Source organism: Oxyura jamaicensis, chromosome 4, assembly GCF_011077185.1.
Source record: "Oxyura jamaicensis isolate SHBP4307 breed ruddy duck chromosome 4, BPBGC_Ojam_1.0, whole genome shotgun sequence".
Lineage (NCBI taxonomy): Eukaryota > Metazoa > Chordata > Aves > Anseriformes > Anatidae > Oxyura > Oxyura jamaicensis.
Window position 1 is genome coordinate 34151564 of NC_048896.1, and position 23972 is coordinate 34175535.

General features: G+C 37.1%; 1 protein-coding gene across 1 annotated transcript; it reads left to right on the forward strand.

Annotated features, from left to right (window-relative positions):
* Positions 1-10: 10 nt before the first annotated feature.
* NEIL3 (nei like DNA glycosylase 3) lies at positions 11-23451 on the forward strand. The gene is made up of 10 exons (XM_035325308.1): positions 11-293; positions 2896-3011; positions 8138-8272; positions 9332-9545; positions 11413-11487; positions 14009-14175; positions 17053-17222; positions 19393-19795; positions 21537-21711; positions 23138-23451. The coding sequence occupies exons 1-10, from the start codon at positions 177-179 to the stop codon at positions 23312-23314; spliced, it is 1749 nt and encodes a 582-aa protein (XP_035181199.1). The 5' UTR covers positions 11-176; the 3' UTR covers positions 23315-23451.
* The last annotated feature ends 521 nt before the right edge of the window (positions 23452-23972 follow it).

The window sequence follows — 23972 nt, forward strand, 5'->3', positions numbered from 1 at the left end:
TCTTACAGCGTTTTGCTCCCATCCGGGGTCGTGATGACAGGGACTGCCTCTCTTCCTCTCGCCGAGGGGCCGGGACAGCCCGGTGCTAACGGCCCGGCCCAGCCCGGCAGCGCCGCCCCCGAGCCGAGCGGGAGATTTGAAGGGAAGAGGCGGCGGCAGCGGGGCGCTCGGCGGCCATGGTGGAGGGCCCGTGCCTCGCCCTGTTCGCGCAGCGGCTGCGGGCCCGCGTGCGCCGCGGCCAGGCCGTGCGCGGGGCGCGGGGCGGCGCTGCGCCAGCCGGGGCCGACAGCGCGGTGAGGGCCGGGCCGGGTTTGGGTTCGGGAGTCCTCTGGGAGGCCGCGGTTGAGGTCAGGGGCGGGGTGTGCAGAGGCTGAACGGCTGTGTGTGTGTGGTGTTAAGGGACTTGCATGTCGGTAACCATTTGCTTTTTTTAGCATCGTGTTAATTAGACCAGCTATTCAAGTAAATAAAGGCTGTGGCATCTGCTCCCAGTATGGATTGTGTAATTTCTCTACTAGTTTTTATCTTTGTTGCCGGCAGCATAAACTAATGCAACAATATAAAACTCTGCTGGGGCTTTGTGGGACCTTGTGGTAGCAGAAAGTTGGGGACTGCCCCTCCAACACCCTCTACAGTGTAAGAGAATTTATTAAGGATTAAGGCTCAATAAGATAGTGCTTAAATGAACATAAGAAAGAATGTGGCTCAAGATACATCTTTTTAAGATGCCAGCAACAGATTGGGCCTGTTAGCTTTGTCTCCCTTAGGACCAAGATTTTTAAAATTAGGGAGTTACTCTTACAGTTTCATAGGAAAACTTAATGCCTTTCAGTGTTCATAACTTAGTACAGCAGAAGTCAGCTCAGGGTTGACTTCATTCATCAGCAAATGACCATCACAAGGCTCTTGTGCACTTCAAAAGCAGCTGTTAACCATGGCCTAAGCCTTGACCACTGCTAAAGATTGTACTATTTAAGAATGTCCGTGCTACGATGAGTATAAGGGCCTGCCTGATAATGAAGTGGCATGAATTTAACTTAAAAAAAAAATGAAAATCAAGTTTGTTTTCCATTCCTGTCACTTCTTACTCTGTTTTCGTTTAAACAAACCTGAGTGCCATAAATCCAAAAGAAACCTTGTTGCATACAAACTTCCTTTAATACTCTTATTGGAAGGAGCAAGCAGTTTATGCAAGAAGGAATTTTTTGCTTTCTTATTTTGATAATGGGCAAACGAAAGGACGTTGATGTCATGCAAAAAAATACTTTTATTTCTTCTCAATCCATTACAAACTGAAAAACCCTCTGAATGTATATAATTTGAGGGTAATAGCAAAGTGGGGGATTATTTTGAAAGTAGCTTTGAAATTTCATTAATCAGCTCAAGCCTTGCTGATTTGCTGGAGTTGCTTTCATATATTTGCTGGAGTTGCTTTCATGTTTATGCTGCAATTAAGCATTGTTACTGAAGCTTTGGTATTTGCATCTGTCCCTTGCAGTTAGGGCTGCATGGGTGTATTGTTTGCAGGTTTCATCAGGGGCTGAAAGCGACCTTTTAGAGACCTTGAGCTGCTACTCAGAGGGACCCTGACACATTAAGAAAAATGGGCTGGTAGAAACTTGTGAAGTTCAGCATTTGCAGGACTTGCAAATTCCTCCAGCTGGAACAGAATAATGCCATGCAATGGCAGGGGCATGGGTGTTGCTCGGGTGAAAATGGCTCAGTGGGGTTACTAGTGTGCCCTTCTGGAGAAGAGGGCCAGCTGCCTGCTGGGCTGTGTTAACAGTGTATGTAGCCAGACAGCTGAGGAGGGTGATTCTGCACCTCTGAAGTTGCATCAGGATTACTGTGTCCAGTTTTCAACTCCCCAGTATGAAAAAATGGTAATGTACTAGAGATAGGCTTAGCAGGCTGAAACGTGATGCATTAGGAGAGGCTGATGGAACTGGGTCTTTATTGCTCTCTTTGGCTGTTTATAAAGGAAGGTGTGGAGACAGCTAGGCTATTGTCAGAAGTGGATGATAGGTTGAGTGGCAACCAATACAGGCTAGAACAGGAGAAATCCTGATTAGATGTTAGGAAAACTTATCCACCATGACAGTAGCCAAGCCCTGAAACGAGCGCAGAGAGAGGAGAAACCCCATCCCCAGAGATGCTCAGAAGTTGACTGAACCAGGCCCAGGACTGCCTGATCTAAGTCAGTCCTGCTTTGGGCAAGTGGTTTGGACCAGATAACCCATAGAGGTCTCTTATTTTAATTGTACTGAAGCTTCATGTGCTATGCAAGAAAATATCATTGCTTCAATCACACAATTATTGTCAACTTCTCTTCTAGTAGTGTCCCGCTTGCTGTTCAACATCATCTGAGATTAGGCTTTCAGCTGTTAGGAAGAGAGAAGCGTCTCGATGGGCTCAGTGGAGGTTACTCTAATATGCAATGTGAAACACTGAAAGCATATAATGAGCATGGCTAGAAATTCTGGCGAGAGGTATTTGGAGAAGGATGGAGCCTTGCAAATTGCAGAAAGTTGACACTCTGACAAGTCTTTAATGTTCAAACTATACCCATTAGTTTATATCAGCTGGAAACTCTATTTTTGAATTCATGACTTGAAGGAAAAGGTATGATACCCTGATTTTTTTTTTTCTTTTAAAAAATGAAAAAAGAGAAAAGAATGAGCTAAGTAGCTAAGTTACAGCCTTAGTAATAGTGACTGTATGCTTCCTTGGTAGATACTCCCATTGGTTTTGATAGACATGCTTAAGGAGAAAAAGGTTGATGTTGTCTAAATTGGAAAATTAGTTCATACAGCTACTTGCTGAATGCATACTGATGCAGGTATCAAAGTATTGTAAATTCTGTTTTAATCTTAATGTGTATGTACTCATTTTCAGACTGCTACGAGTGAGGAGAGAACCTCTGTTCATAATTTTCTTACTGGACATGTTTACAGGGGTGTGGAGGCTTTGGGAAAGGAACTTTTTATGTATTTTGATCAGAAAGCTTTGAGGTAAGAGGAGAGAAAAAAGTTTTCTGTGTATTCAAGCTGTGCATTTTCAGTTGTGTGGTTTTTGTTTGTTTGTTTGTTTGTTTTTAATGTTCTTGCCATTATCAGTTCCAGATATTTGAAGTTAGTGTTAAAATAAAAAGATAAGATAAACTTCTCTGCAGCCTCTCTTTAAGAGCTTGAAACACTGGATAATCACTTAAATTGTTTCAGATAATTTACTGCTTTACTCTTAGTCTAAGATTTCATGTAGAGGTATCTGAAAAGGAAAATTGTTCCTTGAAATGCGTTGTTTTAATCAGAAAACTCTTTTTTTTTCTAAATCTTTAAATAAAAAAGTCTTTTCTGCATTCAGTATAGTTATTGTCACCTAGTGACTGCTCTTGAACAGAAGTGCTGAGTCATGATTTTTCTTCATTTAAAACTGATAAATAGTATCAACCTTAAATCACCTTCAAACTCTGTAATATAATGCTTTGCCAGTGACTCTGTTATAGGAGAGAGATGGAACTGAAAATGTTTGACTGCTGGTAGGTACAACAGTTTACAATGATTGCACACTGGATAAAGGCAGTGACACTAGAAGTTACCAGGGATGATGTGTAGACAAACCTTTGGTGGCAGGGGGTTGCTGTTTGGGAGGTAAAGTGCTATATCCCTATTTATTTTAGTGTTAGGGGAATGCAACTTAGGGACTTGCATGTATTAAGCAAAGTAAACATGTGGCTTTAATAGTAATTAATACTAAATGCTTTAGCAACTAATGCTAAAAAAGCGCAATGAAAGAAAAAAAGTGATAAAAGTTGTACATCATAGAACAAAACCAGAAGCCCCAAATCTGATATGTGATCCTGTGAAAAGTCTCTAGGAACAAAAGAGAAGTCTAAAAACCATGAAAGTAGCCCAAATTCTATAGCTGTTTATATTGGAGTCTTTAATATCTTAAAACTGCTGTCATAGTAGTTACCACAGTATATCAAAAGATTAATTCCAAGTTAATTCTAAAGAATACTATGTATAGGTTCTGATGGTTTAAGAAACCGCTATTGTTGTTTATGTGACTTCTTACTGCAATGTTAAGATGTTTGTATTTTCCAAGTTTTAATAAAAACAGTATTGGGTGGTATGGGATGTAATGAAAGGGGAAATATAGGGATTTACCAAAGATGCCTTAAAGTTCAGTGCAAAAGGTTGGGGTACCTCCTGGGAATCGACCTAGGCATCATCTAGCTAAATGCTAATGCAGAGAAACAAAACATCCCCAATATTCTTGTTTGAGAGATATATACCAGTGGTCTTTTCCTGGTCAGCTTCCAGTAATACAACTTAGAAAAGAGGTTTAACATGTGAACAAACGTTTTAATAAAATACCTAAAATGCCTCAAACTTTCTGTTAACGAAAATATACTATAAAAAAGGCTGGTCTGGGTTTCAGGCATGGTATTTGTTGTTTAAACTGTAACTTAAGGTAAGGTTAGAGATGACTGTACTAAAGATGACAGTTGACATGAATCCCTAGCATAGGGTCACCCTTTCTTGTGGAACAGCAAGATTCTAGTCTTAGAAGCACTTATCAGTGCTTTCCACGTGCATACAAGTAACTAGTCGAACAGGACAGCAGGTGTGTTTAGAGCTACTTGTATTTGTGAAGGATAGGAATATGGTCGTAATCAGATTCTCCCTCTTGTATTGTGCTTTCTTAAATAGAAACAGGAAAAAAACAGTTTTTAAAAAGAACCAGATAAGCCAGCTTTAGATGGTAAACAAAATGGCAGGGACATACCTGATACAGGTGTTAGACTTTTTTAGATGACTGTATTATGTGTATTACAAATTAATTGAGTAAAGAAATGAGTAAATTGTACAATACAAAACACTATTTTTGATAAACAGACTTACAGTAAAAGAGAAAAAAGGCTATTACTCTAAGAAATGTAATCAAGCATTTTGGATAATTTCTCTTCAAAGTTCAAGAAAATATGGCTAAGTTCAAATGTGGAAAATATGACCTTTTGGCCTCAAAGATATTAAATAATTATTAAGCTTCCTAGTCAATTCAGTAATATGCCACACTTAGTCAAAAAAACAGAACCATAAAATGATGGGTTGGATGGGACCTTAAACATCACCAAATTCCAACACCCCTGCTGTGGACAGGGGCATATCCTTTGTTTCCCTTCTGATAATAAATTTAAGTTTCATCAGTTCATTAGTTAAATTAACTCTAGAATTGTATTAAGAAGTCCTTTTAGTTGCATTGTTTATTTGATTGGAAATGTTGTAGAAGTTATGTACAGAAAAGGTGTCCTCTACATGGCAGACAGAAGTTACCTGTTATCTGGTAGTTAAGATGTTTGTTCTGTTGTTTTAAAAATGTATGTTGCGCATCTGAAACCAATGTTGAGGGGAGGCAGAGGAAGGCCTCAGCAATTGCATCTAAGATTGTCTGTCAGGATTGTTCTGGGAGAGGAAGTAAGGAACAGGCCTTCAGAGGATGTATTCTTTATTAAAGTAAACTCAAATATAGGACACTATTGTCATGGGGGTTACTGTTATACAGATTCTGTGTCCGTACAGTTTCTCAACATAATAAAACCAGCTTTTCTCATCTGCTGAGATTTCCTCTGAAAACGTGGTAGTGATGCTTAAATGTTTGTCAGACAAACCTAGGTAGCATATCTTGTGAAAGATGGGGCCATGAAAGGTAATTAACTCATACTGTGCTGTTGGGTTTTCTCAAGTGGGGGCTGCCTGATGGAAGAAGGTAACTTGACCATGAATTGTTTTATACAGTTTGGATACTGTTTGCCTCACTTGCAAATGAGGCTATTTCTGAGTTATTGCCACGTTAATGGGTAGCAATTAGCCAATGAAGGAAGTCCATGTCACTTGCAATCCACAGTGGGCAGCTATTTAGGAGTAAAAATAATGACTGTGGAGAAATTAGTATTTCTACTTTTTGATGCCCCTTTAAACAAGGTCATCAAAGTCTCTGAAAAAAGTCATGTCAAGTTTTTAGGAAAAAAAATATTTATTTTCTTTCAACTTTGCCTTGAAAGTCACTTAAAAAAAAAATCAAAGCTGAAAAAAAATCTGTGATACTAGTGAGATGTGTGGGAGAGGCCTGCATGGACTGCAGGGTTTGCTAAGGAAATGAAAGTTATATGAGAGAGTTTGTACTGGGCTTAGTTTCGGTAGTGTGCTATTAACATGTCTAAATACATGTTAATAAGTCGTAAATGATTTGGAAAAGCTTCTGAAAATTGATAATGTATCTATATTTTTGTGTAACTGAAAACAGACAGAAATGTCCTTAGGAAAGGGATCATAATTATTGACCACAAATCCCTGAAAGACATCCACCGTCGACTGGGAATTACATCTTGGCACATAGAGTGTGATAATGTGAATTGTCGGTGTTCTTCTTACATTTCCTTGTAATATATTGACTGTGTTGTTATTGAACTCTTTTCAGGGAAAAAAGTGGTTTAAGCCTTATGATATTGTGTTACACTAATTCTAAAAACTTACCCTTTTACTTTAAAACAGTCAATTCTTTGCTATTAGCTGTCATTTAATAATAGATCCTAGGTTTAATTAGCATTTTTTTCCTGTTAGTAATTAAGATGAGAAGAATTCTTTTGCATGATTTCAGCATATCAAAGATAATGAAACACATTTTCTTAACGTAAATGTGTAGCAACGATCCTGAATTATATTTTCTGGTCATGAACTGCCAGGTCACTATAGCAGCTAACAGTACTGACTTTTTAATGTTTCTTTTAAACAAAGTTTGGTTAATGGAACCACCAGCTATTAAGGTCAATGCTGTTTCTAAAAAGGAACTTTCTGTAAATTTTAGTGCATTCCCATTTGATAGCAGGATGCAAGAGTTTGGTTTATTTTGTTTTTTTTTTTGACTAGTTAATCTTGTGTAGTACTGTTCATGGCACTTGAGAATGAGAAGTGGCTAACAAACAAAACCAGACAAAATATGTATATTAACTGATTTCCAAGAAGAGAGCGCTGGACACAGGTTTTTGAAAACTGAAGGAAATTAATGAATAAATGCTATGAGGATGTTACATAAAAAATTGGCTTTAGACTATGCTTGTTGAAATGTTGTCTTAACCTGACGGTAAGTACTTAAAATGCCCATCCTTCCTGATGCGTGACAAGGAGACATTAAAAGGACATATGCTCTGACGTTCAGTTTGTTTTGTCATATGAGTAGTTTCATCTGTTAAATCTTTTTTGTAGCTACAAAATATTGCACCTTTTATGATATACAGTGTCTAATCTAAGAAGTAGAGACAGGATGTGAATGTACCAGGTAAATTTGTAATAAATGAAATTTATGAGACTACAGTCAAACTTGTCCTTTGCTCAAGTATACTAGTTCCCAGTAGAATATATTATAAAATATAAGACTTCTTAAAGCATTAGTGATCTGTAAAAGAAATCCTTGAAAGTGTCTGTTCCACTCATTTGCCATCTGTGCATTTTTCAGTTTCTTTCTTTTATTAATTTTTAATTGACCTGCAGTCTTTGCCTTGGTTGTAGGTTTAAAAAAAAATAAAAAATAAAAAATCAGAAAACAGCATATGGCAGATGTTAATTGCATTGTTTATGGCATTATTGGAAGTAGCTTTGATATAATGTAGTGTTGGCAGAGAAAGGACTGAAATCTTTGCTTTCACACCAAATGACTTCTGCCTGATTTAGCAGTATATTGTCTGAAGCAGTTTCATTTCTTTCAGTCTCCCTGAGGACTTAAGAACCTATGGAAAGGTAGCATGTTGGGTGGAAAAAAATGCTAAGTGCGATACACCAGAAAAGGTTGTTAACAATCACTTTTGATTTTTGCATAATGAATTATGAAGACCACTTGAAAACTGCTATGTTTTGGAGTGTTTCTAATTTAGGGATGGGACAGTTCTTCTCTGGAGACTGAACACTATGCAAACAAGTAATTTGTTGCCATGTTACTCTTAATGACCAGAATTTATGTACGTGTTTACTGACTTACTGGTCAAAATAGTTCATAAATTAAATAAATAATTAATGAACTAGTGCTTGGAAACATTTTTAAAATTAAATACCCATAAGGAACTCTCTTTCTTTCCAAGGATTCACTTTGGTATGAATGGTTCCATGCGCATTAATCCCGATGGAAGCAAAGACAGAAATGGTGCATTACCAGTTTTGGAGATACAGCTTACTGAAGATACTATTTGTTTTTTTGGGGTGACGACAGAATATAGGTAAAGTGAAAATTAACTAATTTAAAAAACAAACAAAAAAAAAACACAACTTGGTTTAAATGTGCAACGTTCTTTTAAGAATGTAGTCGAAAAATCACACAATGTTAAGTGTTTGGATGAATGCTGTCATAGATACACAGAAATAAATTAAAACTTCCTAAACACACCATGTTTGTTTTTATGGAAATCTAAATTTGTTGGTTTTGTATCAGAGTTTACATACAGCTAAAGTAGTTCAATACCATGGCCTCATTAGGTAGTGCTGAGACTGGGAATGAAACTTGGATTTAATTCAGTCCTTTTATCTGAATGCTGAACACCATCACTCCTTCAATTTTCACTTAAGTCTAACTTTCTTAGCAAGAATAAGGACCTGTGACAATTACTAGTTTCAAACTTTTATGGCCCAGGGTTGTTTTATTTTTTTCTTTTTGAAAGTAAGTTGATATAATTTTACTAATCAACATGATGTGGATGCATTTGTCCATCAGCACATACTTTCTGCTGCTAATAAAAATAACATAGCAAGCTTGGTGAAAAGGGACATGTAAATTCGTTATATATATATATGTAAATTTAATACTATGAAACTTAAAAGCCTTTGCAACTGTTTGTTCTTCAGTTTGATTGTACTTAACCTGATAAAATCAGGGTTTAAGGAATTATATCTTTGTCGTATTGAAACTACTGAACCCGTGTAGCCATACAGTTCATTATGGTTGATGTCCAAACACGATTCCAATGTTGGAAGTAGTTTTAAACCAAGGACCTTACAACTAGTTTCTGAGCTAATATGAAGAAAATAGGAATGATTTCTTGTATATTGCTTGCAAGTTCTGTGCATGTATCATTGAGCTGCTTAGTGAGGGAGGGGTTAATATCATTTCTGTGCCTCTTCCTGTGACTGGTATTTTCACATTTTGTGTTTTCTGTGTATACTATTCTATTATACTTTCATATGTTGTTTTAAAAACTGTACTGATATGTTAGCATACAACTAAAATAAATGAATATGTGTGTGTATATATATATATATATATGTTTATTTCTTTCTTCCAGAAATGCAGCAGAGAGTGAGCGGAAAGTGAGAATGATGGAAAGCTTGGATGTCTGCTCTCCAAAGTTTAGCTTCTTAAGAGCAGAAAGTGAGATTAAGCAGCAGAAAACCCGCATGTTGTGTGATGTGTTACTGGATCAAACAGTATTACCTGGAGTGGGAAATATCATAAAAAATGAAGCACTATTTGACAGTGGTCTTCATCCAGCTGTTAAAGTAGGTAGACTGTACCAAGATTGTTCTTAATGACACCCAAGTATTAGGAATGTAAATACACATTTATATAATGTTTTGTCATCTTCTTATCTTCCTTTGTTTTCTCACCTATCATTACTTAAGTTATTCCAAGGCACTGAAATTCCAGTTTTATCATTATAACTGGAGATACTTGTCATGGTTTTCCTTGGAACCTGTTGCAGTTGCTCCTGTCTCCTAAGTTGGACAAAGTTGTTGAGGCCATGCCTTCAGTCCTACAGCTTGAAATTTCTTTTCTAGGGAGTTCATTTAACTTTCAAATCCTGACCTTGTCTGGCATCATGTTGTGCTGCCTTTCAATTGACAGCCTATAAATGAAGTGAAGAATGCTCAGGTTTACTTTGCTCAGTTACTACCCAAAATAGTGTGTGGTATAGTTGTCTCCTCCACTTACTTTCCTGCTAGCTGGCATAGTGTGTTTTTCTGCCATTGTTTACCATACTTTTTTTGGTAAAAATCCTCAAACATGCATGTTGAAAACAAGTCTGATGTTAGCAAAACAGACTGAGATTATATAGAATGTAAAGGAAAGAAGGTGAAAATAGTGAGAGTTTTTGTTATATGCAATATTTCTGAAAGTTCTTCATAGGGTCAGTCTGGATTTTATTCTTTCCTAGAGCTGTATGATGACACCCATGGATATGATGACTATCCATTTGAAGTGAGTGGATATTCATCTAGGTCTGAGGAGGCTCATTGGTGCATTCTCAGCTGTTTATAAGTTCTGATATTTAAGTATTCCTATAAAAATGAGTCTTGGGTCTTGATTTCTCTGGGGGATGTTACTCAAAAATTGCATAGATTCTACATTTGGTTCATCTGAATTAAAAATTTAAGTCAATAGGAGCTGCAGCTTACTTGTGTATCCAATAGTCAAAGTAAGAGTAACAGGATGGGAATCTCACATTTGTTGTTGAACGTATTAATTAAAACAAGAAATGAACCATGGAACTGTCCTCCTTAACCTTATTGATGCTTGATTTCTGTGGAATATGAATTCAAGTTCTACTGAAACTATGGAGCCATCTGTTAATTAAGTTTCTCTAGCATATCTTGTTTCCAACCCATTTTTAATAACATCTGGAAGGTTATCTAGTCCAGTGTCCTTCTTAAAGCATGACCAACTTTTGAGATAAATCAGATTGCTTAGGATCTTATCCAGAAGAATTTAAAAATAAAAATAAAAATGCATCAGGTGACATTTTAAAGCCCCTCTGGACAAACTGTTTCAGTGCTTAATTCATCCCTAGATACTAATCAAAGTGCATTAGTATGTATCTGCAATTTGAAATGGCACAGGAAATTAAAATAGGACTTAAAATTGGAGTTCATAACAGAAATACAGTTAATACATCTCTTTAACTGTGATGCCTCTGTCTCCAGCATTCTTCCTGAAGATCTCTCTCAAGGAAGAGTTTCTGATGATAGGTAGGTTATATAAAATCCACAGGGAAATTAAGAGGTAATTAAGAGTATTTAACTTCATATGATTCCTGTGATCGGGAACTATTAGGTCAATAAAAGATCAACCACTGAAATTTTTAGTCAATGTTTTGCATGGTTGAGGCAAAGTACATTGTTTGCTGTTCACAGAATGAGTTTATGTAGTGTAGAATGTGACTAATATTTTACTGTTTTTTAAATATATATATATATATGCACATTATATAAATTATGTATATCTGAAATGTGAAGTCAAAGAACTCATCATAACAGGACGCAATGCAATTCCACATCAACTGAAGGTGTTTGGAGTGCCTGTTTTTATGCATCTTTCTACTGTTGTCATTTAAAAATATTGTGAAAATCATGCCTGTCTTATTTACAGGTTTGCCAGCTGACAGGTGAGCAGATACATCACTTGGTGAAAATGACACGTGACTTTACTCTGCTTTTTTATAAGGTATGGACACACATTACTGAGAAATCTCCAAAACTTGACTCCAGCATGTCAACTGTATTTGATCATCTAGTGGAAACAGTAAAAAGATGCAACAAGACAAGTGTTTCAGTGAATAGGAGTCTTGTGTTAAACGTTCTTTATTAATTGCATATTGTCAAATGATGAAAGGTGGAATCTCTGGACTATAAGAATGTGCAGAATGTTGGCCCAGTTGCAGCAAGAAGACATACATGTTGCCAGAGGGCCAGTTCAGCACAGTTTTGCTTTACATGTGCTGTAACATCATTCTGAGCGTGTCAGAATTGATGTAGGTTAAGCTTGGGCTTCTATGGTGAGATAAGGTCACTTTTCAAACTGGGAGTCAGGTCACCCCAGGGAAGTATGAAGATAATTAAATTCATGCAGCTTCTTTTATGAAACTTGAAAGTATATCTATTTGAGTAAATAGGTTGTGAATTCTAAGGTTTTCCCTACTGCCATAATTCTTCAACAGGATTTCATTTCTTCCCCTGTAAACCCTATAATTTCTGGTTGCTCTTTATCTTTCCAAAAGAGAAAGAGAGAAGTGGGCCTAATTCTTGCATGTATTTTTCTTGTTTAGTTTTGTTTTTTAAGCTGCATGCAGAGAAATGAACAGCATCAGTGTAATGATTATTTCTCATATTTTTCATGAAAGGCAAGGAGCTAGTGTTGACATAAACTTGTTTTTTGGTAGGCTAAGAGGAAAGCACTTCAGATGTTAACATCTAATACAGTCTCTCAATTGTAGAGGTTAAAAATGTAGTTTGTTTAATAGCCTGCCTAAATTTCTGCTTTCCCCCAACCCACTGAAGAGTAGTGTTTAGTCTGTTGGCTAGGGAAATCTTGTTGTTCTACGTTCTTGACTGGTAAAGAGATAAACAAACAGGTTGGTAACTACTTACAATACTAGATGACTTGAATGTGTCATAGGATTTTAGAATGACAATAAACAAACAATTTAAACTTTTTGTAGCTCAATTTACCTATCTTATACTTTCATAACCTGTATCTACCAACTATTCACCAGTCAAGTACTTTTAAAGGATTAGCTAATCCCCCAAAGCCTCCTAAAGATAAAAGCATCATGAAAATAGGTTAATAGGAATAGAAGTGCTTGACCATTGTTTGTATAATGTTCTTATGCGCTAATTGTTGTAGTAAGCATACCATATTATTATATGTAGTGTTAACACCTTACAGATACAAAGATCTTGGGATCTTGTTCTTGTAATAAGCTGTTGCTTATATCTGTTTTTCAAATAACAAATGGGATGAAACTACTAAGGAGAAACTAACATAAATGTTAAGGAGAAATCTACAAAAAAAACAAACTGCTTGTGAATATTCATGCTATACATCCATAATTCCTTCTGATTGAATTACTGGACTGTGTAGTCAAAAGCAGAAGCGGTTCTCGTTCACTGAGGCTGATCAATCACTGAGGCACAGCAAGAGCAAATATGATGTGCTCAGACACCTGTATTTTGAGGAAACTCCAAGAGTCTTTTGTCTAACGGAGGGAGAGATACTGAACCCTGCCAGAGCTGGGATGGTGTTGTCAGTCCAGCTGTGGTTGTGTTTAAGCTGTGCTTGAGAATGTGCAGTTGTGGTGCAGAAATTCATGTGGCTCTGCAAAGCTGGTTGCAGCTCTGCTGGGCTGCTGTTTGTTTTGTTTTTTTTTTGTTTTTCTGCCAGTTTTAACAGGAGTATGCCTTTGACTCCATATGAATTGTCTCCTAAAATGTGCCTGCTCGTCAGCCCTCTGGGAGCTCGTTAGGTCACTGCCCTTTGGACTTGTACTATACTGACTTTAATATGACTTTCTGCCAGATCCAGAGGTGCATGCCATAGTGCCAAATGGCTTTTCACAAGCAGCTTTGGTCACCAGTGTGACCAGCGCCAAGATGAAGCTGAGCACTTTTACTGGGCTCAAGCCAATTCCTGCAGAATCTCTGGAATGCTTCTGCGTTGCACAGTTCTTCAGGTCAATCTGCCTTCCCAAAATCTAGATTGTAGTAGCATCAAGACTGAGTAGGCTCTGTGGTAGGGATATTTTTTTGTTTCTTTTGTTTTTGTTTTTCTGTACTGCATTGATTGGAGCTCATGAGCTTTCCAAAAACACTCACGCAGGTGCCTGGTCAAAGAAGACTGGTGCTGAATCAGATTTAGTTGATCCCTCTGAATTCAAGGGAACCCTAGCATATAATTGCCTATGTCATGCTACTATATTTTTTGTGATTTTTTTTTTCTGTCTATTATTCCAACATGTGGAAAATTCCAGATCATGTTATGCCAGATAAAATGTCAATTATTTCCATAAAAGAAGATGAGATACAGGCAATTGCTGTTATGAGCTTGCCTTCAATATCTTTGTTTAGTCATTAAGCAATTGATTTACATGGGTGTTTTTTATTATTATTTTAGTTTCAGATGAACTGTAGAAATGCTGACATACTTTATGTTGGGTCTGTAACTTGGGTTTTAAATGCTCCATTTTCAGTGCCGCAAAACTGGATCTCCACTCTACAAACACTACAAAGTATACAGGTGCCGAAGTTGCGGTCAGTGCAATGGGAAAATCACTGTGTGTCGTTTAGGAGAGAATAACAGGATGACTTACTTCTGCTCTCGATGTCAAAAGGCTGATCCCCAGCTTGTCAATGTCAGGTATGAGGTAACTTTATAAAACTTAAGCATTGATGCCTCAAAGTGCTGTTATGGTGACAACGGATAGCAAATAAAATGGATGCATGGAAACCAATGTGCATTTTATATCTAAATTCACTTGTGTTTATGAAAGAAAAATGTTTTGGCCACTGTTATTTTTAAATGGTTAAAATCCTTGTTTAGAATACTTCTTTCAAAAGCCCCTTCTCTTATGAAGTAGCTGGTGCTCTAATCAACTATGGGAATCATAAAAACAACTCCGAGTGCTCAGAATTACTCACTGCTTCTGGAGAAATTGCCCCCTATTGTTGCTGTTATAATAGGCTTGGATATTTACACATAAAAGAGTTGAATGGCTTAAGGAAGGTAGGAATTTTTGTCTCTCTTCCTTTTCATAGGAAGGCCTCTTCAGTCCAGGAATATCTAGACAACTGTGCATCAATGCAGTTTTTTTTTTTTTTTCAGGCTGTAGAGTTACAGCGAGGAAAACTAAAAAAAGTAAATTCAGAGTGCAGCAAATACTGTAGAGCTTAGGACTTGTCTTCCTCCTTATCAGTTTTGGAAAGCTTTTACTACAGGTGTGACACAGAGACTTTCAGTTCCACATAAATTGTGCTAGCAGCAGCCTTCTTCCTTTTATTTTAGAAAAGCACAAAATGTATTTGATGTCACAGAGGGGCAAAAGGTAAAAGTTTCAAAGGCACCTTGATTGCAGACTCTTCCACACCTAAGTTGTTCTTGAAAATTTTCATCTGAGGCCTCAGAATCTTGCCTTTTAATACTGAGCTCTGTCAATTTGATAAGAGATACTACTTCAATTTAAAAACTTTGTCTTCATTAGTGTGTGTGTGCGTGTATATATATTTAGATAAGATTTACAGAACACATAAAACTCTCTTTCTCTGCCACCCCCACTCTCAGTCTTCTTTCAGGATTCAGATGGTTGATGGGATTTTGCTTAGAGCTTAAAAATCATCTCTCGGTACAGATCAAACATTCAAAATTCCAGCTTGGAAGATAAATATTTCACATGCTGATAACCCCAATCTGCTGTCTTTTCTGAAAGTTTTAATGAGAAATCTTTTGCAGAATAGTAGGAAGGTGGCAATGTTCCATTGAGTCAGATAACTAGAAAATGATGCAGGGGAAAAATATATTTTTCTCTCCATATTAGAACAAGTAGAGGGGTTCTGAAAACAAACAAACAAAAAAACAAAAACAAAAAAAAAGGTGTACTTCAATTATAGATATGATAATGGTAGCTGTAAAATGAAAGGTTGTTTCTAATGCTGTCCTCATCCTAATGGCCAGATCACTGTGTTCTACAGCTCTGTTTTCTATTATGCAGTAACTATTACCACATAAAAGTACGTTTAGCTCTCAGGTGGCTTATCTGCCATTCCAAGCTTTTCACCTTTGAAGGCTAAAAGGAGGCCCTGAGATCAAACTGACTTGCTGCAGTTCATAAACAATAGAATTTAACTCGGTTGTTCCTGGGTCAAGTCCAGTAGCTTTATGATTTTGCTCAACTGAGAAAATGAAGAAAGCACCCATTGTAAGCTACTTCATCAAATTCAAATGTACCTTGAATCTTTAAAATATGCTTTCATCAACCCCAAAAAGGAGGAATGAGAATTATACGGCAAAAAAAGACATACTGAATATATTCAGTCTGATAATGTATTTTTGATAGCTCAGTAGTAGAAATTATTTAATTATGTAAAAATATCCATTTTTAATACTTCCAGTTCAGCTGTTTTGTTATCTAGCCCCCCACTATTTTGCTGAATGGTACTGTAATGTCTATTCCAGCTCTTGACAGCACAGTATCTCTGGTATGTCAACAGTTCTTATTAGCCTCCATATCTTTCCTGTTGTGGAAGAACTGTGGTAAAGAGCAGATATCCATACCGTTGAGAAAAACATACCATAGAAATTTGGCCTGTTAAGGAGAGTAATAATTACAGAATAAATGGTAAGTCTAAGGAACGTCACAATTCACATAAATGTTACTGAATTAAGTTCATGTTATTTTTAACATGCTAACATCGTTTGAATAGTATGACAAAATTAGCCCTTGGTAGCATGTAGTGACTGTGAAAGAGTAACTATGACTCTAAATAAATGTACCAACAGGGGGGTGCAGTAATTTACAGGAAAATAACTACAGATAAGTTTATAGAAGTATTTGCAGTACAACTTTAGCTCATCAATTACAGCAAGGATGTTTGTGAACTCTGATGAGAAGAACACAAAAAGGAAAGAAAATTCTTAAGTCTGAACAGGCTCCTAAGTGCTTAAAAAAGCAAATCACAAAGTGGTGTCACAAAAGAAAGACTTTCTAACTTCAAGGTTTTCGCTTTTGTTGACTGTTAACAATAACAAAGTGCCCTAATGGGTGCCATTTAAGCGAGAGCCAAAATGTTTGTTAGGTAGCGTGGCTGTCTGTAGTTCAGCTTCTGAACAATTCGTCATTCAGTAACGTATTTGTTAGTAAGCATTCTGTACAAGGGATGGTGGGAGTGTACTGAAACAATTGTCCTTTTTTGCCAAATTCTTGCTGACCACTTGAAAATGATAAGGAATTTGAGAGAGGTTGGACATTGTGCTGTAGAGTGTATCAGTTCATTAGTAACTTTCCGTCCATATCAGATTGAATATTTTTATTTGTATTACTTCTACAGCATTGGGAAAGATTTGCCCTTTAGGTAAAGAAAAAAATCAAACACTTATCATGACATGCTGTCCAAGCTATGATAGGCAGGTATAACACTGTACGACTCATTCTCTAGCCCCATGCTTTCCTGCACATAGCGGTGTAAGGTAATTTGTAGAGGAAACGTCACAAAGGACTAACATCATTCTTCTGTTTCACAGCAAACTGCCAGCTAGAAATAGCCTAATTGGCTGGGCATATGGCAGGGGGTCATGTTCTAATGAACACGTAGCTCAGAAATGTGAAGAAGAGTGGACGTGTATGTGCTGTACCCTAATAAACAAGCCTTCTGCTGAAGTTTGTGATGCCTGTTTGACTTCAAGGCCTGAAGGTATTGAAAGGTTGTCTGGAGCCTGTACTGGGGAGTGGGGAGCCAGGATGGTTGTGGGTTTGGTGCAGATTTTAGAACTACAGAACTGCAGAAGTGCCTTGGTGTGAATTGTATTTATGTAACTTTAGCTAACTTGAAGTCAGATTTGGGGAAAATCTTACACAGACAATCATGCAAACTGTCTTGTCTTCAACCCTGAAAGTGTCTTGCCTCCCAGCTTTGCATGCAGGTGGTGATTCTATAGACAAGCCTCCAGGGTGATCCTTTGTTATTGCTGGGGCAAGGACTGAGACAAAATACCACACTTTAAACTGTTATTAAAATCATTAGAAGTTGGCAGTAGATGTCTGACAGAGAAATCACCAGGGGGCAGAAAAGTAATTATCATTCTTCCACGTGAACAAAAACAGTAGGGAACTGTATATTTTGGTACCCTTTCCAAACGAATGTTTGGTTCCTTAGGGGCTAGTTTTTTCCCTCTGAGTACAGAGTAAGGATGATTCTGGGCTTAACTGCATTTGTTGTTTGTACCCTGGAGCTTTAGTATGCTACTCTCTAGACCTGTGGGTGGGCAGAAGCAGCTGTGAATGAGACCTAGAAAGGGACAAGAAGATGGAATGAGTAACATGCCAACTTCTGTCTAGATTTCTGTATGGGAAATTAGATACTAGGAAGGGATAAAAGGGGTAATGGACAGACTTTCCACCCATTTTCTGTCTGAAGAGGAGCTCTGTATTCTACCACTTCTTTAACTATACACTATTACTGCAAGTAGGTCTGAATTTTGAAGATCTGCTGGATTTAGTGGAGTACATTTACAAAAAATTATGTTTTTTTAATGTAACTTATTTTTTCATTGTAGGAGTGGTATTTGAAACTTTTTAACATAGTTTTTCTTACCTCTCTTTTCAGACATTGAGATTTCTCTACCTTTGATTTTTTGGCTTTTATGTTGTTTCTAAAATTAACTATTATCATTATAAATGTCTGAATTTGAGGATAGAATTTGTGGTATGTAAAGCTTGCTGTTGACTGTACAGCCAAAATAATTCATTCTATCAACAAAGATAACTATTTACCATTGCATCTCAGTTTCTTTGCTCCTTTGCTAAGTACAAGGCCAAATGCCTTTCTTAAACAGTCTGAGTGCACTGAAACCAGTCTGTTTCATTGTGTGCAGCAGTGGCAAAATAAAAAATGTCTGGACACAGGTAGCATGCACAGTAAATTCTAAGGATTATTACTTTGTTTCTGAGTGAGAATGCCTTTGGTACTAGAGAGTGTGCCACCGTGTATACCTTATCTACCCATTTTTCTTCTGGTTAATTCCCTCTTGTTTGCATGGATGGAGAGAAGATGTAGAGATGCTCCCTGGAGATGGTAGAAAAGAAAGTAGTCTATTCTTGAACACTGTGGCTTCACAGCTATTTAAAAAAAAATGCACACAGGAACTCCATGTTTTTCTTTTCACCCTTTTTGAAGAAAGATTACAGTAATATATTAACCCTAGTTTGTTTGATGATGATTGCCTGTGGTGCAGGTTTCTGATTCAATGAAGAAACTTACTGTTCATGTCAGGAAACAAATGCAAAACATATGTCTGAACTTCTTGGTTCTGAAGCCTCTTACAATGAGGGATCAAGAAGTTTGGATTCGCATTGTGTTTGGAAATGATAGGAACTGTGAAAGCAGTAGAAAACCAAACAAATTAATATTCCTTCTATGTCAATAGTAAAATAACACTTAAAAAGGGATGATGTATTGATGTAAGAGCTACCATACCCTGCAATTTCCTACTGAAATTATATGGGCTGATTTTGAAAAATCTAAATATTTTAATTGCAGTGTCTGTGCTAAATCCCACTCTGTATAGTGAATTGTCTCATAGCTTTTATGTACTTCATGTGAAGATTACTATTGTCTGAATAGGATCAGAAGTGAAGAGTAATGTTATCTTGAAGCGTATGTGGTATATGACTCCAAAAGTACTTGAGCTTTTGTATTGAAAGAAATTTGGTTCTACAGCTAATCTATGACAGGTTTTGAGATTTTTCAAGATGGCATAGTAAATTTACTCTTTCATTCCCCACTTGAGTTATAAGTACAGGTAATAAATACAAGTTATTATTCTACACAGATGGCTTATAACTAATAACCTATTTTTCTCTAGTGCCAAAGACACAGAATGCTGGAGATTCTGCAGCCTTTAACATAAACCTCATGAAGTACCCTTGTAATGAATTTGGACAACCAAGCACAGAAATAAAGATCAATAGGAGAGCTGCATTTGGAACCACAACTCTTGTCTTAACAGATCTTGGTAACAAAGCAGTTTTGAAAAATGATAACCAAATATCTGATGGATGCTCTGAGTTTGCTGCTCCAAAAAGTAATTGTGATCAGATCCACAATAATGTCTACCAGTCAGGAAGAAGCACAGACAAGCACAGCGCAACAAATGTAACTGCTGTGGCTTCACCTTCCTATCAGGAACCATTCTCTCTGAAACCCATAAAGAAAAAGCAGAAAACTCATCATGTACCTTCTGTTCACCAATACAACGTAGCAACTGGGTAGGTATTCTAAAATGTGATCAAGTCTTTTTATAATCCCATAAACTATCTTTATCCCTGAAGATGAATGGAACATTGTGTTGTAAGGTTCACGCATTGTGGTCTTTGGATTTCTGCCAGAGGTGACTTACTCGTGAGTAACTAAAACTATGATTTCAAAAGCGCTGAAAGACCTAGGCTGTTGTTGTTGAAGTCCTGATTTTGGCATCTGGCCGGTACTGTTGTTAATTAAACCATTTGTAGTTCAGATATTCCCATGGAACAAAATAGTTCTAATATGTAAACTAGTACAGTTATACCAAAGGAGTTGTCCATTCACTGCTTGCCTTAGCACTGTAGTTGCTGTTTGCTTGGAGAGGTCTTGAAGTCCTTGTGAAAGATGACAAACTGATGTCCCTTTCTAAAGTACTTATTAGACAGGTGATTATCCTTTCTGTCTTGATTCTTAACTAGTTTCCCCTGACTAAAGACAAGAATCTTTTTGCTTTCATTATTTGCAAAAACAATTATACCCAGTATGTTCGTAAATTGCAACCTAAAATGAAACGGGTCTATGATGGAAAGGAAGACTACTAAAATGTGTAAACTGTCTAAAAGTTAGGTTAGAGGCACTGAAGATGAATTTGCTTTCTCATTTAAAATGTGTGAATTCTCATACCATAAGGAAAGTAACTGAATGATACATTCTAACTAAAGCTATTTGTCAGCTAGCAATTTTCAACACTTTTCCATGATACAAGCTTCTGTTCAAGGGAGCTTGATGAACTTCCCACCTCTGTTTTCTTTGAATGTTCCTCTCCATCCTATATATATATATATATAATTACTTCAACGCTTCACCCATCCCAAATTTTTAGCTACACAGCCCCATTCAGGCACATTGTCACATTTCTCTTAACTAGGGAACGCATTAGGATTGTCAAGGAAAACTTGGACAGACATACACAACTGTAATGGGAGTAAAAGGTAGATGTCACTTATGGTTGTAAATAATGCAGGGTGAATGTGAAAGTTATGCTACAAAATTATTGGTCATATGTCTGTTCTGAAATGCAAAAGTTATTTCTTGCATTGTTGAGGCACCAGTTTTGAAACAGGATCTCACTGTTCTCCTTGCTGACTCAGTATAGGACTAGAGAGGATGTAGGTGGGATAAATGAGAATAAGAGGGAGTGCAAAGAAGAAATTAGACATAATCAATCACAGTAACAGGTGATAACTAGTTATTACCAGTCACCAACTTAAACATTTAAAAAAATAACTTTATACTGGAAAATGTTGTTTGTTTGTTTTTTTCAGGGGTGGGGATCCATGTTTTAATGAGGTGTTAGACAAAAACTTTGACGTCCACAGGACTGTAGTCTTCCAGACATAAAAGCGAACGTACAATTTCTAAGTTGAAGCTTAACGAGAATGAAAAGAACTAATTACTTGTTTGTTTTCCCTGTGGTTTCATCACTGCTTTTCTGCTCCATAAATATATTAGAAAGACACATTTATAGCGTATAATCTTTTTCATGTTACCATTTTTAAATAAAGCCTTGTGTATTGCATTCAGATAATCTCTGTCTCAATCGTGATGAAGGAAGAAACTTGATCCCATTCAGAGAACAGTATTCCACCCCCTCAGCTGGATTACTTCCTGTCAGAATACGATTTGGAGCATTGCAGTAACTTTTTACTAAAGAGGGTAGTAAAATTCTGCATTATTCACAATTTATATTGTAATCTGTCATTACAGCAAGCCTCAAGTTAATATAACAGATGATAATCATATGATAAGGATGGGCCATCCTCGTTGCAGTAAACACAGCCGCCTCTGCAGCCTTAGAGTTGTGAGAAAGGATGGAGAAAACAAGGGCAGGCAGTTTTACACCTGTCCGCTACCCATGGAAACTCGGTGCGACTATTTTCAAGTAAGTATAAGACTTCAGGACCTGTATTCTAATAAGTAAGATTGCTCACTGTTTTTTGCGTAATTCAAACACTTGTTCATGCAGCCACCTCAACCTAATAATCTGTACTTGTGAACAGATATGATCCATTAAAAGCTCGAGGTCATTGTAAATAGTTCTGCACACTGAATTGAAACTAAGAGCATAATCATAGTTGTAAACTTTTTATTTTAATTACTCTTACAGCTGAGGAGGTACCTGTTTGAGCAAATGTTCTTAATCTGCTTCAGTGTTATGTAAGACAGATTCACAGTAGAAATGGTGGTACTTCTAAAAATCATTTACTTCAGTATCTTGCTTGAAGTAGGACTGATACAAACTCTAGATCTGGACATCAGCCATATCTTTGTCTAGCCAAAATCTTGAAAGCCTCCACAGATATACATGCTATATTCTGTCTGGACAACTGTTTCTACCATTGCACAGTCATAGCTTCAAGTGGTGGCCACAGTTCCTTGCTGTGAGTGTGCGTAACTGGATGGTAGAATCCAGGTTTGGGTTGGAAGGGCCCTTAAAGATCATCCAGTTCTGACCCCCCTGCCATGGGCAGGGACACCTCCCATTAGAGAAGGTTGCTCAAAGCCCCATCCAGCCTGGCCTTGAACACTTCCAGGAATGGGGCATCCACAGCTTCTTTGGGCAACTTTTTCCAGTGCCTCACTACCCTCAAAGTAAAGAATGTTCTCTTTATATCTACATTAAAACTACCCTCTTTTGGTTTAAAGCCATTCCCCCTTGTCCTGTCACTACACTCCCTGACAAGGAGTCCCTTCCCCAGCTTTTCTGTAGGCCCCCTTTAGGTAGTGGAAGGATGCTATAAAATCTCTGCTGAGCCTTCTCTTCTCCAGGCTGAACAACACTAACACCCTCAGCCTGTCTTCACAGGAGACGTGCTCCAGTCCCTTGATCATCCTTGTGGTCCTCCTCTGGACTTGTTCTAATACTTCCATGTCCTTGTGCTGGGGGCCCTAGAGCTGAATGCAGTACTCCACGTGGGGTCTCACAAGAGACCTGCCAACAGGTAGATAAAGGATGAATTCAAGGCAGTAACGACTATCATGCGTTAATTTGAAGAAAACTCTGCATTAACATCAAGTAAACTTAGAAAGCTTGTTACAATATTTAACAGCTGTTAAATATTAGCAGTATGAATGCACATATATATAAGCATGCATTTACACTTAACGTTGGAAAAAAAAAAAAAACAAACAAAAAAAACAACAAAGAAACCTAAAATCACTGATCACAGAAGAGATCAAACTATATTAAGTACCAGGAGTTTTCTGCTAAGGCCTCCCCTGTAGATCCATCTCCATTGCTAACTTTAAAATACAAAACTCACAGCCATTCCATACACTATAACTGTATAAAAACTTTGTTTTTGCAGTGGGCAGACTTGCATTTTCCCCTTTGTAACCATGGCAAGCGCTGTGTTATGAAGACAGTGCTGAAGATTGGTCCCAATAATGGAAAGAACTTCTTTGTTTGCTCTTTTGGGAAGGAAAAACAGTGCAGCTTTTTCCAGTGGGCAGAAAATGAGTCAGCTATACAGGTTACTCCTTGATGCTGATGTTTTAGTTATCAGTTCTTCAGGATGTCTTCAGTGTGTACAGCTTTACTAATCATTTCTGTTTTGTTGTTAGTTTTGTCTGGTTTTCCCTGTTCATGGGTTAATTACTAAAAACAGCTCCTGTAACAGTATGTAACAGTAAAAAAAAAAAAAAAAAAAAAAAGGGAAAGAGAGCAATTGTAAACGGTTAATTTTAAACTTTAAATAAAATTAAACACTGCTTGTATGCTACATACTATTTTGAAATAAATATCTTGCAATATATTGTGACATACTGTGTTATATTTCCAGTCAAATAATTGAACTGTTCTCTTCTTTCCTATAAATGTCACTGCATTGTCAGCACTGTAAACTTCCAAGTGTATAGAATGGGTAACTTAAAATAAATTCATATTTTAAATTGGTAACTTTTTTATAAATGTAAATTTGTATTTAATAAGTCAATAAAATTTACTACTTTAATACAGTTTCGTGCTTTATTTCCTCAGAGCTCAAAATGAAACAGCAACTGACTGTACGCTTCAAATTTTACCATAGTTGAATGCGACCTTGCTGGATGTGGAAAACAGGCAAAAACTGCCCCACAATTAGCAAAATGTGTAATAAATCTATGGAGTCATATTTACTATAACATTTGATTCTGGCTGCTACT

Bases quoted from the DNA above. Each gene is read 5' to 3' on its own strand.
- NEIL3 (XM_035325308.1), top strand. From the start codon at position 177: ATGGTGGAGGGCCCGTGCCTCGCCCTGTTCGCGCAGCGGCTGCGGGCC. The intron at 3,012-8,137 runs GTAAGAGGAGAG...TTTCTTTCCAAG, and splicing joins TTTGATCAGAAAGCTTTGAG to GATTCACTTTGGTATGAATG. The intron at 19,796-21,536 runs GTAGGTATTCTA...CTGTCATTACAG, and splicing joins CAATACAACGTAGCAACTGG to CAAGCCTCAAGTTAATATAA.